General features: G+C 42.0%; 1 protein-coding gene across 1 annotated transcript in view; it reads left to right on the plus strand.

Annotated features, from left to right (window-relative positions):
- Positions 1 to 5,672: 5,672 nt before the first annotated feature.
- Positions 5,673 to 15,395, plus strand: part of LOC135513794 (kinase suppressor of Ras 2-like) — a 126,441-nt gene continuing 116,718 nt past the window's right edge. Inside the window, exon 1 of the mRNA XM_064936728.1 lies at positions 5,673 to 6,400. Within this exon, the coding sequence (XP_064792800.1) occupies positions 6,224 to 6,400 (177 nt within the window). The 5' untranslated portion in view covers positions 5,673 to 6,223. The remainder of the gene's footprint in view (positions 6,401 to 15,395) is intronic.

Here is a 15,395-nt window from a genome sequence, read left to right on the forward strand (position 1 = left end):
CTTCTCCTCATGTTATTAGTGAACCAGTTTTATCAATACATATTTGTGGTTGGATTTATTCTGCCAAGGGCCTTAACGCGACAATCCGCAGTTACAACCACAGGGCCACCCCCTCAGTACAAAACTGCAGGGTGGGTCTGGGTCGATATAACCACGCAAATTAGGACTGACCATTATATCGGAGTTGTTTTATACGATGTGCAAGTAGGTGTTGGGCTCATGGGGCATAACATTTATATTTAACAGTCGACGGGTGCATATCGTTTTATGAATCCAAAAATGGGGTGTCGCAACTGCAGATTGCCCCGTAAGACTAAGGTGTGTCAAACGTCTTCACAAAATTATTTCGGTAAAACTAAATTCGCCCACAAACACGAATATAATAGTATGTATATAGCTAGCTATCTTAAATGACCGCCTTTTCGCGAATTTAAGTATCTGATTGTACGGGACTGGATACGGAAGTAAAGCGGAAGCGGGCGTCGCTTTCGCACAACTGAGAAGTGGTTTCCACTAGAGCGCACAGCCACAAAGTTAAAATACGGTTTATCGTAAAAGTTCATGAGAAATTGTAGCTTTTTGGTCTGAATTTAGGTATACGGCTATTAGTGTGGTTAAAGTAATTCTAGGGTTTAAAACATTTGAAGATACATTGTAGAAGTAGGCAGGATTTATGACTTTGTGTCTGTGGTAACTAGTGACGACCGCGTAATATCAAGAGGGTATATTTTGTAATTTTTCAGTTACACAATAACGAATGTCGAAGGCAGATACCAATTCAGTCGTTTGCTTGTCAATATATATATATACCTTAATACCAGAACAAAGGCTTCTAAAATTAAGAAATCCCCCTGTTCAAAATCAAAGTTTATCGGTGGTATACGCAGTTTTACAGATGTTATCGCAGGTGCAGCGAAATGCTTGTTTCGTGCTCCCACAGTGCAGCAATATCAAGCAATACAATAATACACACATAATCAAAAAGTTTAAAAAAGAAAATAACTTAAGACATCAAAACGAGCAATACCAGTCTGGAATAGAAATAAGTGAATGGTGTGTATGGACAGTATGTGAATAGAAATGGTGTGTACAGCAGTAGTTATATAGGATGAGCCTTGACTAGAATATGGTATGTACATATGAAGGGGGTAAAACAGTATGTCAACATTATTAAAGTGACCTGTGTTCAATGACTATTTACATGGTTGTCGAGTGGCACAGCAGTCACTGCATCCCAGTGCTTTAGGTGTCACTACAACCGGCTGTGATTGGGAGTCCCATAGTGCGGCGCATAATTGGCCCAGTGTCATCCGGGGTAGGCCGTCATTGTAAATAATAATTTGTTCTTAACTGACTTGCCTAGTTAAATAAAGGTAAAAAACATATGGCAGCAGGGTAGAGTACCAGGTGGTAGCCGGCTGGTGACAGAGTCTGAAGTTCAGGACAGGGTACTGGGCAGAGGCCGGCTAGTGACTGTCTAAAGTTCAGGACAGGGTACTGGGCAGAGGCCCGCTAGTGACTGTCTAAAGTTCAGGACAGGGTACTGGGCAGAGGCCCGCTAGTGACTGTCTAAAGTTCAGGACAGGGTACTGTGCAGAGGCCCGCTAGTGACTGTCTAAAGTTCAGGACAGGGTACTGGGCAGAGGCCCGCTAGTGACTGTCTAAAGTTCAGGACAGGGTACTGTGCAGAGGCCGGCTAGTGACTGTCTAAAGTTCAGGACAGGGTACTGTGCAGAGGCCGGCTAGTGACTGTCTAAAGTTCAGGACAGGGTACTGGGCAGAGGCCCGCTAGTGACAGTGTCTAAAGTTCAGGACAGGGTACTGGGCAGAGGCCCGCTAGTGACAGTGTCTAAAGTTCAGGACAGGGTACTGGGCAGAGGCCCGCTAGTGACAGTGTCTAAAGTTCAGGACAGGGTACTGTGCAGAGGCCGGCTAGTGACTGTCTAAAGTTCAGGACAGGGTACTGTGCAGGGGCCCGCTAGTGACTGTCTAAAGTTCAGGACAGGGTACTGGGCAGAGGCCCGCTAGTGACAGTGTCTAAAGTTCAGGACAGGGTACTGGGCAGAGGCCGGCTAGTGACAGTGTCTAAAGTTCAGGACAGGGTACTGGGCAGAGGACGGCTAGTGACTGTCTAAAGTTCAGGACAGGGTACTGGGCAGAGGCCCGCTAGTGACAGTGTCTGAAGTTCAGGACAGGGTACTGTGCAGAGGCCCGCTAGTGACAGTGTCTGAAGTTCAGGACAGGGTACTGGGCAGAGGCCGGCTAGTGACAGTGTCTGAAGTTCAGGACAGGGTACTGGGCAGAGGCCGGCTAGTGACAGTGTCTGAAGTTCAGGACAGGGTACTGGGCAGAGGCCCGCTAGTGACAGTGTCTAAAGTTCAGGACAGGGTACTGGGCAGAGGCCGGCTAGTGACTGTCTAAAGTTCAGGACAGGGTACTGTGCAGAGGCCCGCTAGTGACTGTCTAAAGTTCAGGACAGGGTACTGGGCAGAGGCCGGCTAGTGACTGTCTAAAGTTCAGGACAGGGTACTGTGCAGAGGCCCGCTAGTGACTGTCTAAAGTTCAGGACAGGGTACTGGGCAGAGGCCGGCTAGTGACTGTCTAAAGTTCAGGACAGGGTACTGTGCAGAGGCCCGCTAGTGACTGTCTAAAGTTCAGGACAGGGTACTGGGCAGAGGCCGGCTAGTGACTGTCTAAAGTTCAGGACAGGGTACTGGGCAGAGGCCCGCTAGTGACTGTCTAAAGTTCAGGACAGGGTACTGGGCAGAGACCGGCTAGTGACAGTGTCTAAAGTTCAGGACAGGGTACTGGGCAGAGGCCCGCTAGTGACAGTGTCTAAAGTTCAGGACAGGGTACTGGGCAGAGGCCCGCTAGTGACAGTGTCTAAAGTTCAGGACAGGGTACTGGGCAGAGGCCCGCTAGTGACTGTCTAAAGTTCAGGACAGGGTACTGGGCAGAGACCGGCTAGTGACAGTGTCTGAAGTTCAGGACAGGGTACTGGGCAGAGGCCGGCTAAGAGTTCGAGATTTCCTGACGGGAAAAGTAACCCCCACGGTTGGTTTTTGAAATTTTTTGTTTAGTTGTTGTCCATCTTTTTTTTTGGGACAAATAAGTCATCTCTACTGCCATTTGGATTGTACAGAGAGGTAGGTATCAGAATACTGTTTTGGCAAGACCTGACTCTTGGGAAATACATGCGAATGTAGCTTCTAAAGGCACTTTCCTATAAAACATGCTCTGCTTATCAAAAAGTCTGAGTGACATTTATCTGAATGTCAGATATGGTGTCTACACTAGATGAGACACGACTGAGTGCCACAAAAACACATCAAAGAGAATGGTTGTTTTATTGTCGGTTTTGTCAGAATCTTTTAGGCGGCTCAGATTATTGGAAGAGGCCCACTGTATATAAGCCCTTATGATTGGCCATTATTGGCCTTATGATGACACACTGTACAACACATAGACTGTACAGTGTTTCCAGTGAACTCTAGAATAGGGTCTGTGTGCAGTGTAGCCTATAGAAGCCAAACAGCTATATTTTTCATTCTGTCTTGACACACAAAGCACCAAGCCTGTTCAGTCCAGCAGCGAGACACAATAATGCTGCCTACTGACACAGAGGAAATGTTCAAAATCTCTGGTTGCCCACCACCGGCCTCATTCAAGTTGACCCGCAGGTACAACCCGAAATCTTTCCCCTGTTTATTTCACCCCACCAATAGAAGAGAAAATACTGTCATAAAATAGGTTATAAGTCAGTGAGAGATGTTGGCCCGGCCTACTCAGTGTCATTCAGCGTTCTGTAATTTAATTTAGACAGACAGACAACTGTTGCAGTTAATTTGGAGTATACAACCATAACACATGTAGCTATGGTTATTTTAGTGGTGTGTGTGTGTGTGTGTGTGTGTGTGTGTGTGTGTGTGTGTGTGTGTGTGTGTGTGTGTGTGTGTGTGTGTGTGTGTGTGTGTGTGTGTGTGTGTGTGTGTGTGTGCATGTCTGTGTGTGTGTCTGGCAAGATTTCTACAATTAGGCTTAAAAGGGCACATGTAAACAGAATAGCCTAAATGTATCTTTAAAATTATCCCAATTTTGTTCTCTGAAAAATGACCCAAAAAAATAAAAAACATTTTTTTTACATTACAGCCTTATTCTAAAATTGATTAAATAAAAAATGTTCCTCATCAATCTACACACAGTACCCCATAATGACAAAGTGAAAACAGTTAAGACATTTTTGCAAATGTATAAAAAAATTGAATTAAGCTCATGTGCATCCTGTTTCCATTGATCATCCGTGAGATGTTTCTACAACTTGATTGGAGTCCCCCTGTGATAAATTAAATTAATTGGACATGATTTGCAAAGGCACACTCGTATCTATATAAGGTCCCAAAGTTGACAGTGCAAGTCAGAGCAAAAATCAAGCCCCGAGGTCGAAGGAATTGTCCGTAGTGCTCCGAGGCAGGATTGTGTCCAGACACATATCTGGGGAAGGGTACCAAAAATGTTTTGCAGCATTGAAGGTCCCCAGGAGCACAGTGGCCTCCATCATTCTTAAATGGAAGAAATTTGGAACCACCAAGACTCTTCCTAGAGCTGGCCTCCCAGCCAAACTGAGCAATCGGGGGAAAAGGGTCTCGGTCAGGGAGGTGAACAAGAACCCAATGGCCACTTTGACAGAGCTCCAGAGTTACTCTGTGGAGATGGGAAAACCTTCCAGAAGGACAACCATCTCTGTAGCACTCCACCAATCAGGCCTTTATGGTAGGGTGGCCAGACGGAAGCCACTCCTCAGTAAAAGGCACATGACAGCCCACTTGAAGTTTGCCAAAAGTCACTTAAAGACTCTGCGACTATGGGAAACAAGATTCTCTGCTCTGATGAAACCAAGATTGAACTCTTTGGCCTGAATGCCAAGCATCACATCTGGAGAAAACCTGGCACCATCCCTATGGTGAAGCATGGTGGTGGCAACATCATGCTGTGGGGATATTTTTCAGCGGCGGGGACTGGGAGACTAGTCAGGATCGAGGGAAAGATGAATGGAGTGAAGTACAGAGAGATCCTTGATGAAAACCTGCTCTAGAGCACTCAGGACCTCAGACTGGGGCAAAGGTTCACCTTCCAACAGGACAATGACACTAAGCGCACAGCCAAGACAACGCAGGTGTGGCTTCGGGACAAGTCTCTGAATGTCCTTGAGTGGCTCAGTCAGAGCCCAGACTTGAATCTGATTGAACATCTCTGGGGTACCTGAAAATAGCTGAAGAAGACCCGAGGCTGTAATTGCTTTCAAAGGTACTTCAACAAAATACTGAGTAAAGGGTCTGAATACTTATGTAATGTTTAGATTTACGTTTTTTATTTATAAAAAATGCCTTTGCTTTGTCAATATTGGGTATTGTGTGTAGATTGGTGAGGGGATCTAATATTAATCCATTTTAGAATAAGGCTGTAATTTAACAAAATGTGTAAAAGTCCTGATAACACCTTAAAATGCTGATGTGGAGCTGATGATGGAGCATATCGATAACGGAGTTCAAACTGTGAACTCACACTGATGCACATAATCTCGCGATAACTCCTCCCCCACGCAGCATCACTCGGCGGTGGTGCCTCTCCTCCCGCTGCTTCCGTGGGCGATGCGATCCCCTTGCTGTAGATTTGATTGACTGGAAACATGTCGGTGTGGTGGTGGGAGCGACCCGGGATGCAGCTGCTGGCAAGGGAGACGGGGAGTACCTGTACCCAATCCACACAGCATCACCTTTAACATTATTATATGACGATGCTTTAATTTAATGGATCCGTTTATGTTATTATGATGCGTTGGTTTTTTATTTGAAATGAATAAACAACGCTCAATGGATTTATTACCTGAGGCTTGATCGGTTGTGTTGTGATGTTTGTTTCTGTTGTGGAGGTAGCCTACGCTATCTGCGGATTGTGTTTGATGATATAGCCCTCAGCATCAGTACCAGGTTCAATCAGAAACACCTTGATGAACCACCACCAGGAAATACAAGGACTGTTGCAATGGAGTCGCCTTTCACATAGATCACATCTCATCTGTAAACCAATGTACATAATATAATATACCACCACGTTTGCTCGCGTTTCGCAGGTCGCTTTATTTCATGGAGTTTTTTCCACCTTTATTTTCTGAGTATATATTTGTTTGAAGTACACATAAATAAACGACCACAGCTCGCAAGCAATGGACGAGAAGAATATGACAAAAAACGACGAGCAGCGTCTGAGTTTGCAAAAAGCCTTGCAACAGTGCGAGTTGGTGCAAAATATGATAGACATAAGCATTTCCAGCTTGGAGGGATTGAGGACCAAATGTGCCACATCTAACGACTTGACACAGAAAGAAATACGAACGCTGGAGGTAGGCAAAAGCACCCATTCCGTAGAATGGAAAGGGCTACTGCTGCGCTGAGGCTGCTAATCATGTATTTTGATCAAAATCACTGTTGGGTTGGTTGTCACGTCTATCATAGCCTATATCAACATCAATGTACATTATTCGATGTCGTTAAAATGGTTGACTATATCATTGGAATACTGTTTCCCCCCTATGTTACACAGCCTAGATGTGTTTTATGCAGTGTAATAAATGAAGAAAAAGCTAGCTGCAGTGAGCAGGCTGTTGTGGTCTTGCGCATTCTGCAGGTGGTGGAAAGAAGGTGGTTTATTCAGCTTTAGAACTCTTCTCCATCACAATTCTCCCTGAGAACGTTGAGGCCTAAACACTTTCTGTTTACGATTCATCATCATTATCATCATCATCATCAGTAATATGCTCTGCATATCATCAGCTAGATTGCAACAACTGTTATGCAAGTGTGTATTAGTGAAATTGAGATCCGATTTAATTGGCCCACAGGGTATTCCATAAATTGCGTTATGTAATGGACATGATGTTATCCAAAGACAGTGTAATGTTTTTTGTATTTTTTTTTGTATCAAAACATAGATTTGTTTGCCAAATTAATAAAATGGGGTCTGGATACAGGTGCACTTAGGCCCTAAATGGTTTAAATGACACAGAGATTCCTGTGTATGTTACACAGGCGGGTGATTTTAAACGGAATACATGTAAACAGAGGTCCGATGTGATGGGACTTGATGATGTGTGAGTTAAAAAGGGCACCATCATTATCCTCAACATAATGAGATGACATAGGCCTGTAATAGATGTGCAATGAAGTTTTAGTGGCCACAGCTGGAGGAATAGCAGGTCTCTATATACTGTTTATTCATTTACTCAATCATGTAGTTTTCCCACTGATACAAGGGAAAAAAATCCACGTCCATGCCTCTCGTATGGACTTGATATATATAGGCACACCATTTTGCAATATTTCGTCATTTGAAGAGATATGTAGACCTAGTTGCTTGAGTTGAATTGAATTTCAGAGAGGATTAGATTGAAAACATACACTACATTAGGCCCTATAGCTAGGACTAGAGTACATTATAGCCACTCGTTAACTTAATAGTTAACCTGTTTGGGTGAATGGAACATGCTGAATAGATTCCCCATGTCTAGCGAGGTTACAAGTATTTGATCTAACAAATGTTCACACACAGTTTATCGTTCCCCACTCCCTAGCTACCAACCAAAAGCACCACTTTGAAATGTATGCCTAATAGTTTGACTCAGGGAAACTGTGTTGTGTCATGCAGGTACAGTATCTTCAGTCAGGAAAAACATGGCTGCACTCAAACTCTAAAAAGACATGTCTGCCATTGACATGTGGTCTTATGGCCCTGTTAAGTTAGGTGGTAGGTTTGCTGTATGTTTGCACATGATGTCATGCACACTGTTTGGGCCTTCTGAGGCAGAGGGCACAGTACTAGAGGATTGGGCAGTCATATTTTGTAACATTTGACATTATGTTGCTCTTCTTCCTGTGTAGTTCTAATAGCATTATATTAGCATTTTGTTATAATGTATTCATGGAGGGCCAAACGTGGTTAAGCAGTTGCCTCTCACAGATTTTAGCCATGGCATGGGTCAGGCTATTGATGTAAAAACGTTATTAATACATTTAATTTATTGATTGAGTGTGTTGGACAAGGTCTTTAGATTAGATACAGTTAAAGGTGCAATAGATACATCCATTTTTGACATTTAAATGAATGAAATATAACCATTGATTCTTGAAGAATATCATTTAGAAATGCCTCATGAGATTAGTTCAACTGTTGTATTCCATCAGAACCCAAAATAGAAACTTGTTTAACTCCAATGTTTGTAAACAATGTAGTGTAAACAAACACAGTATAGCCTCAAAACATGGTTAAAATATAATGATATCATGGATGGTCAGTCCTTGCATCTAAACTTTTGTTTGTCTATGAATTTGACAGTGGTTACATTTCTGCAGCCTACCCCTTAGCTTTTTACCATAACAGTGGTGGGGCGTCATCTTTGGTATTGTTTGAACTGCAGATTGCCCCTTTAACTTGTCTTCTCCAGGCCGGGTCAGGTTTCTGGCTTCATTGGCAGGTAACGTTGCACTTATAGTAGAATCATGCACTCGTTGCACCCCATAGTTCATTCATGACTTTTAACTTGCTGCACTTGTTGCATCTCCAACAAAGTCCTGTGTTAACACAGACATATGCAATATTATAGAAACAACTGTTTTCAAATGTGAAAGCATCGGACTATTGCAACTGTGATATATGACTTTGTTTGTAAAATGTCCCCCTGCACAGTTCAAGACATTGAAAAGTGTGTTCTTATATCACAGGTTATTATGAGGGAGAAATTCAATGTGAGGAGCATGAGGAATGTTGGGTTCACTTCGATTTGCCACTTTGTGCACAAAAGAGCTGTCTTGACTTACTGTGCAATACTTGTTGATGGACAGTTTAACTGTTGTTAAACAGAACATACAGTAATCTACAATGCAATACAACTTCATTGATCAATTTGGGGTTCCTGAATGTTTGAATGGCTCATCTATTGAACTGTGGGCCAGTTTCCCAGGCACAGATTAAGTCTAGTCCTGGACTAAAAAGCTTGTCAATAGTGATTCTGCTTTGTTTGGCAGTGTCTCTCTGTTGTGAAGCAAGGTGCATGTGTGATAGGGTCGGACTATACCATATCACATGGGATAGGGTCAGAGTTCAGACTACACCATATCACATGGGATAGAGTCAGAGTTCAGACTATACCATATCACATGGGATAGGGTCAGAGTTCAGACTATACCATATCACATGGGATAGGGTCAGAGTTCAGACTACACCATATCACATGGGATAGGGTCAGAGTTCAGACTACACCATATCACATGGGATAGGGTCAGAGTTCAGAATATACCATATCACATGGGATAGGGTCAGAGTTCGTATCTCACATGCCATTTCATCATGGGATAGGGTCAGAGTTAAAACACACCATCCACATGGGATAGGGTTTCAGTTACGAAGACCAACACCATATCACATGGGATACGATGACCAACACTCATTTACCTTTTTACATCATAACACCTTCTCAAGTTAAAAACAACCCATCCGAGTTATGAGTAACACCTTTTCCCTAGTTACGAAGACCAACACCTTTTCCCTAGTTACGATGACCAACACCTTTACCCTAGTTACAATGGCCAACACCTTCTCCCTAGTTACAATCTCCAACACCTTCTCCATATGTACAATGGCCAACACCTTTTCCCTAGTTACAATGGCCAACACCTTTTCCCTAGTTACAATGGCCAACACCTTTACCCTAGTTACAATGGCCAACACCTTCTCCCTAGTTACAATCTCCAACACCTTCTCCATATGTACAATGGCCAACACCTTTTCCGTAGTTACAATGGCCAACACCTTCTCCCTAGTTACAATGGCCAACACCTTTTCCCTAGTTACAATGGCCAACATCTGTTCCCTAGTTACAATGGCCAACACCTTTTCCCAAGTTACAATGGCCAACACCTTTCCATATGTACAATGGCCAACACCTTTTCCGTAGTTACAATGGCCAACACCTTCTCCCTATTACAATGGCCAACACCTTTTCCCTAGTTACAATGGCCAACATCTTTCCCTAGTTACAATGGCCAACACCTTTTCCCTAGTTACAATGGCCAACATCTGTTCCCTAGTTACAATGGCCAACACCTTTTCCCAAGTTACAATGGCCAACACCTTTTCCGTAGTTACAATGGCCAACACCTTTTCCCTAGTTACAATGGCCAACACCTTTTCCCTGGTGTAGACAAAAAATGTCTGGCCCTACCGTGGGAGCAGGTCAAATATCAGCTCTCCATACCCCAATGGTAACCATAACCTTTGGCTCAAAAAACACACTCACTAGCACCAGTGTGGAAAGACAACAACCTTCACACAAACCTTACCTTTGCTTACCTTTGTTTCTCTGGTTGCATTATATGCTACTGTACTGTACTGACCCACTGTTTGCCATTCACCCCTTGAATAAATGAGCTGTATTGGACCTAGTCCGAGTTCAGAAAGTATTCAGACCCCTTCCCCTTTTCCACATTTTGTTACGTCACAGCCTTATTCTAAAATATATATATATATTTAAACATATCCTCATCAATCTACACACAATACCCCATAATGTCAAAGCCAAAACAGGTCCTTGTGATGTTTTTACAACTTGGAGTCCACCTGTGGCAAATTCAATTGATTGGACATGATTTGTAAAGGCACACATCTGTCTATGTAAGGTCCCACAGTTGATAGTGCATGTCAGAGCAAAAACCAAGCCAGGAGGTAGAAGGAATTGTCCGTAGAGCTCCGAGACAGGATTGTGTCGAAGGCACAAATCTGGGGAAAGAGTACCAAAAAGGGAGAGAAGGGCCTTGGTCAGGGAGGTGACCAAGAACCCGATGGTCACTATGACAGACCTCCAGAGTTCCTTTGTGGAGATGGGAGAACCTTCCAGAAGGACAACCATCTCTGCAGCACTTCACCAATCAGGCCTTTATGGTAGAGTGGCCAGACGGAAGCCACTCCTCAGTAAAAGGCGTGCTCTCTGTGACCATGAGAAACAAAATACTCTGGTCTGATGAAACCAAGATTGAACTCTTTGGCCTGAATGCCAAGCGTCACATCTGGAGGAAACCTGGCACCATTCCTATGGTGAAGCATGTTGGTGACAGCATCATGCTGTGGGTATGTTTTTCAGCGGCAGGGACTGGGAGACTAGTCAGGATCGAGGGAAAGATGAACGGAGCGAAGTACAGAGAGATATTTGATGAAAACCTGCTCCAGAGCACTCATATGACAAAGCAATGAGAATAAACAATCTATTTTAGAATAAGGCTGTAAAGTAAATTTATGGGTGATTCACTATATATATACATTACCGTTCAAAAGTTTGGGGTCACTTAGAGATCTCCTTGTTTTCTAAAGAAAAGCAATTTTTTTGTCTATTAAAATAACACCAAATTGATCAGAAATACAGCATTTAAAAAAAAAACTCAGTTAAGAACAAATTCTTATTTACAATGGCGGCCTAGGAACAGTGGGCTAACTGCCTTGTTCAGGGGCAGAACAACATATTTTTACCTTGTCATCTCAGGGATTTGATCTAGCAACCTTTCAGTTACTGGCGCAACGCTCTAACCACTAGGCTATGTAGGCATTGTTAATTTTGTAAATGACTAATATAGCTGGAAACCGCTGATTTTTAATGGACTATGAGGCATACAGAGGCCCATTATCAGCAAACATCACTCCTGTGTTCCAATGGCACGTTGTGTTAGCTAATCCAAGTTTATAATTTTAAAAGGCTAATTGATCATTAGAAAACCCTTTTGCCATTATGTTAGCACAGTTGAAAACTGTTGTTCTGATTAAAGAAGCAAAAAAGAGGCCTTCTTTAGACTAGTATCTGGAGTATCAGCATTTTTGGGTTCGATTACAGGCTCGAAATGGCTAGAAACAAAGAACTTTCTTCTGAAATTCGTCAGTCTATTCTTGTTCTGGCCAGCATCCCGGAGTCGCCTCTTCACTTTTGACATTGAGACTGGTGTTTTGCGGGTACTATTTAATGAAGCTGCCAGTTGAGGACTTGTGAGGCGTCTGTTTTTCAAACTAGACACTCTAATGTACTTGTCCTCTTGCTCAGTTGTGCACCGGGGCCTCCCACTCCTCTTTCTATTCTGGTTAGAGACAGTTTGCGCTGTTCTGTGAAGGGAGTAGCACATAGCGTTGTACGAGATCTTCAGTTTCTTGGCAATTTCTCGCATGGAATAGAATTCAGTTCTCAGAACAAGAATAGACTACAGGCCATTTTGGCCCTGTACTCAAACCCACAAATGCTGATGCTCCAGATACTCAACTAGTCTAAAGAAGGACAGTTTTATTACTTCTTTAATCAGGACAACAGTTTTCAGCTGTGCTAACATAAATGCAAAAGGGTTTTCTAATGATCAAATAGCCTTTTAAAATGATAAACTTGGATTAGCTAACACAACGTGCCATTGTAACACAAGGCTTCCAGCTACAATTGTCATTTACAACATTAACAATGTCTACACTGTATTTCTGATCAATTTTATGTTATTTTAACAAAAAAAGTGCTTTTCTTAAAAAAACAAGGACATTTCTAAGTGACCCCAAACTTTTGAATGGTAGTTTATTATTATTATTTAAACATGTTTTCTCTAAATAAGCTTTGTTGTACAATTAAAGGTCAAAAACAGTCAGCAAATAATTGAATGAATTCAGAGCTCGTGAAGTTATACCTAGGCTGAATATATGCATTCCACAACCATATGACCCACTAATTATTTAATAAAAATAGTTGTAGATGCTTTTTTTGTTGTTGCAATGAACACTGTTCTGGCATTTTTTTGGTTACAAATTTAACCAGAACCATGCATAATGCACAATCACTAACAATGTAGTAGGCATTATGAAAAGATGAACACCATTCTCAAAAACAACCTCTCTAGCACAAGCCCACGTGCTAGTAAGTAGCCAGCTAATATCACGTTTAGCCAACTTGGATCTAGGTATATTTTCACAAGCTCTGAATTCGGTTAACAAGGCAAAACAGTCGAATTGTTATGAACACACCCTTCTGTCCGTCTCCAACTGTTTGAACAGCATGCTAGCCTGTCTACTTTGCTCAGAGTTGAAATCAAGTGGCCAACCATATTTCTCAGAATGAGAACGAGTTGCCGATTCCTTATGTAATTGTTTCATCCTTATTGCACATTTATTAAACAGACTAAATAGCTAGTATAACAATCGTCATTTGACTACAATGCTGCTGGCGATACATGGTACCGTAAAAACTGAGCATTCATTTTCCAGAATGAATGTTCATTGGTATACAGTTTTACTGGCGTCTGCTGTGCTCGAAATTTGAGGAGTTCAAACATATACAGGGTATCGTTAGAAATGTTAACTTATCCTCTATTACAGTAAAATAATCTCTCAATGTGTGTTGGTGTCCATAAGCAAATAGCAAGTGGAAAACGTTTGTCAGAGAGGAAGAGGTGATCTCTCATCTTTGTTGTTGGGAGTGGTAGAGGGAGGGGCTTGGGCGAAAGAGGCGAAGCGCGCCAAAATCTGTCCAACATAAGCCCAATGCGTTTCTATGCGCTTATTTTGAACCTATTGTCGCCTGTCTTCCCGCCTTTGGGACAACGACTCCCATTGTTAGGGCGGAGACTTGAGCAACTCGTCATTATATCCAGATCTCTGGTGTAAATGGGAAGGTGAACAGCACAGAAGGAGCGAACGGGACAAGATCAAAAAGACAACATGAACGTGGATATTAACGCGCATAAAAACGAAAAATACAAAAAACTCGATTCGCGATGCAGGCGCAAAAACATACATTCGAATTTATCGAATTAATTCGATATATCGCCCAGTCCTAGTTAATTTGTAAACACATGATGTCTTCATTTTAAGCCTATCATTTAATCAGAACGTGAATTGACTAGATGAATTGTCAACTTGACTAGGTTAATTAATCAATGTCAATTGACTAGGTGAATTGTCAACTTGAAATAGGTGAATTCATCAGAACGTGAATTGACTAGGTGCAGGCTTGCTAACTTGGTAGCTGGCTAGTCAAGAATTCATGCAGTGACGTTGAAGTTAGCTAACTGGGTTAGCCAGTGCCTAAATCACAGCTAGACTTGACTAAAATCTGTTCTTGACTAGGTGAATTCATCAGAACGTGAATTCCAGGCTGTTTAAGGGCTATTTGACCAAGAAGGAGAGTGATGGAGTCCTGCAGTACCCCAGAGTGAAGGAAAAGCAGCCAACAAGTGCTCAGCATATATGGAAACTCCTTCAAAACTGTTGGAAAAGCATTCCAGGTGAAGCTGGTTGAGAGAATGCCAAAACTGTGCAAAGCTGTCATCAAGGCAAAGGGTGGCTTTGAAGAATCTCAAATATATTTTGTTTTGTTTAACACTTTTTGGGTTACTACATGATTCCATATGTGTTATTTCATAGTTTTGATGTCTTCACTATTATTCTACAATGTAGAAACTAGTAAAAATAAAGAAAAACCCTAACTTGACTAGGTGAATTCATCAGAACGTGAATTTAGTACTTTCAATACTTTGTAAACTTTCTAAGCTTTGAAAACGTTCTAATCTTGGAGACCTTAAAATACAGACGATGAGATTGAAAGTCATTTTTTATTGTAGGTAGTTTGAGTCTTTGTAAACAACCATTGTATAACTTCAAAATATGTTTGATCTATCGTAGCCTTTTTCAAACGGGACACCCAGCCATTCCATGTATTTGAACAATTCCAGAGCTAGCACACCTGATTAAACTTGCCAACTTGACTTGGTGAATTACCAACTTGACTAGGTGAATTGCCAACTTGACTAGGTGAATTAGTCAAGTTGTGAATTGACTAGGTGAATTGTCAACATGACTAAGTGAATTAATCAGAACGTGAATTGACTAGGTGAATTGCCAACTTAACTAGGTGAATTACCAACTTGACTAGGTGAATTAATCAGAAAGTGAATTGACTAGGTGAATTGCCAACTTGACTAGGTGAATTGTCAACTTGACTAGGTGAATTAATCAGAACGTGAATTGACTAGGTGAATTGTCAACTTGACTAGGGGAATTCATCAGAATGTGAATTGACTAGGTGAATTGTCAACTTGACTATCAAGAATTGACTAGTGAATTGAACTTGTCTAGGTGAATTGTCAACTTGACTAGGTTAATTAATCAATGTGAATTGACTAGGTGAATTGTCAACTTGACTAGGTGAATTCATTAGAACGTGAATTGACTAGGTGAATTGTCAACTTGACTAGGTGAATTGTCAATTGTCTAGGTGAATCAGAATGTGAATTGACTAGGTGAATTGTCAACTTGACTAGGGCAATTCATCAATT

The sequence above is a fragment of the Oncorhynchus masou genome, chromosome 25 (genome assembly GCF_036934945.1).
Source record: "Oncorhynchus masou masou isolate Uvic2021 chromosome 25, UVic_Omas_1.1, whole genome shotgun sequence".
In the NCBI taxonomy this organism is placed as follows: domain Eukaryota; kingdom Metazoa; phylum Chordata; class Actinopteri; order Salmoniformes; family Salmonidae; genus Oncorhynchus; species Oncorhynchus masou.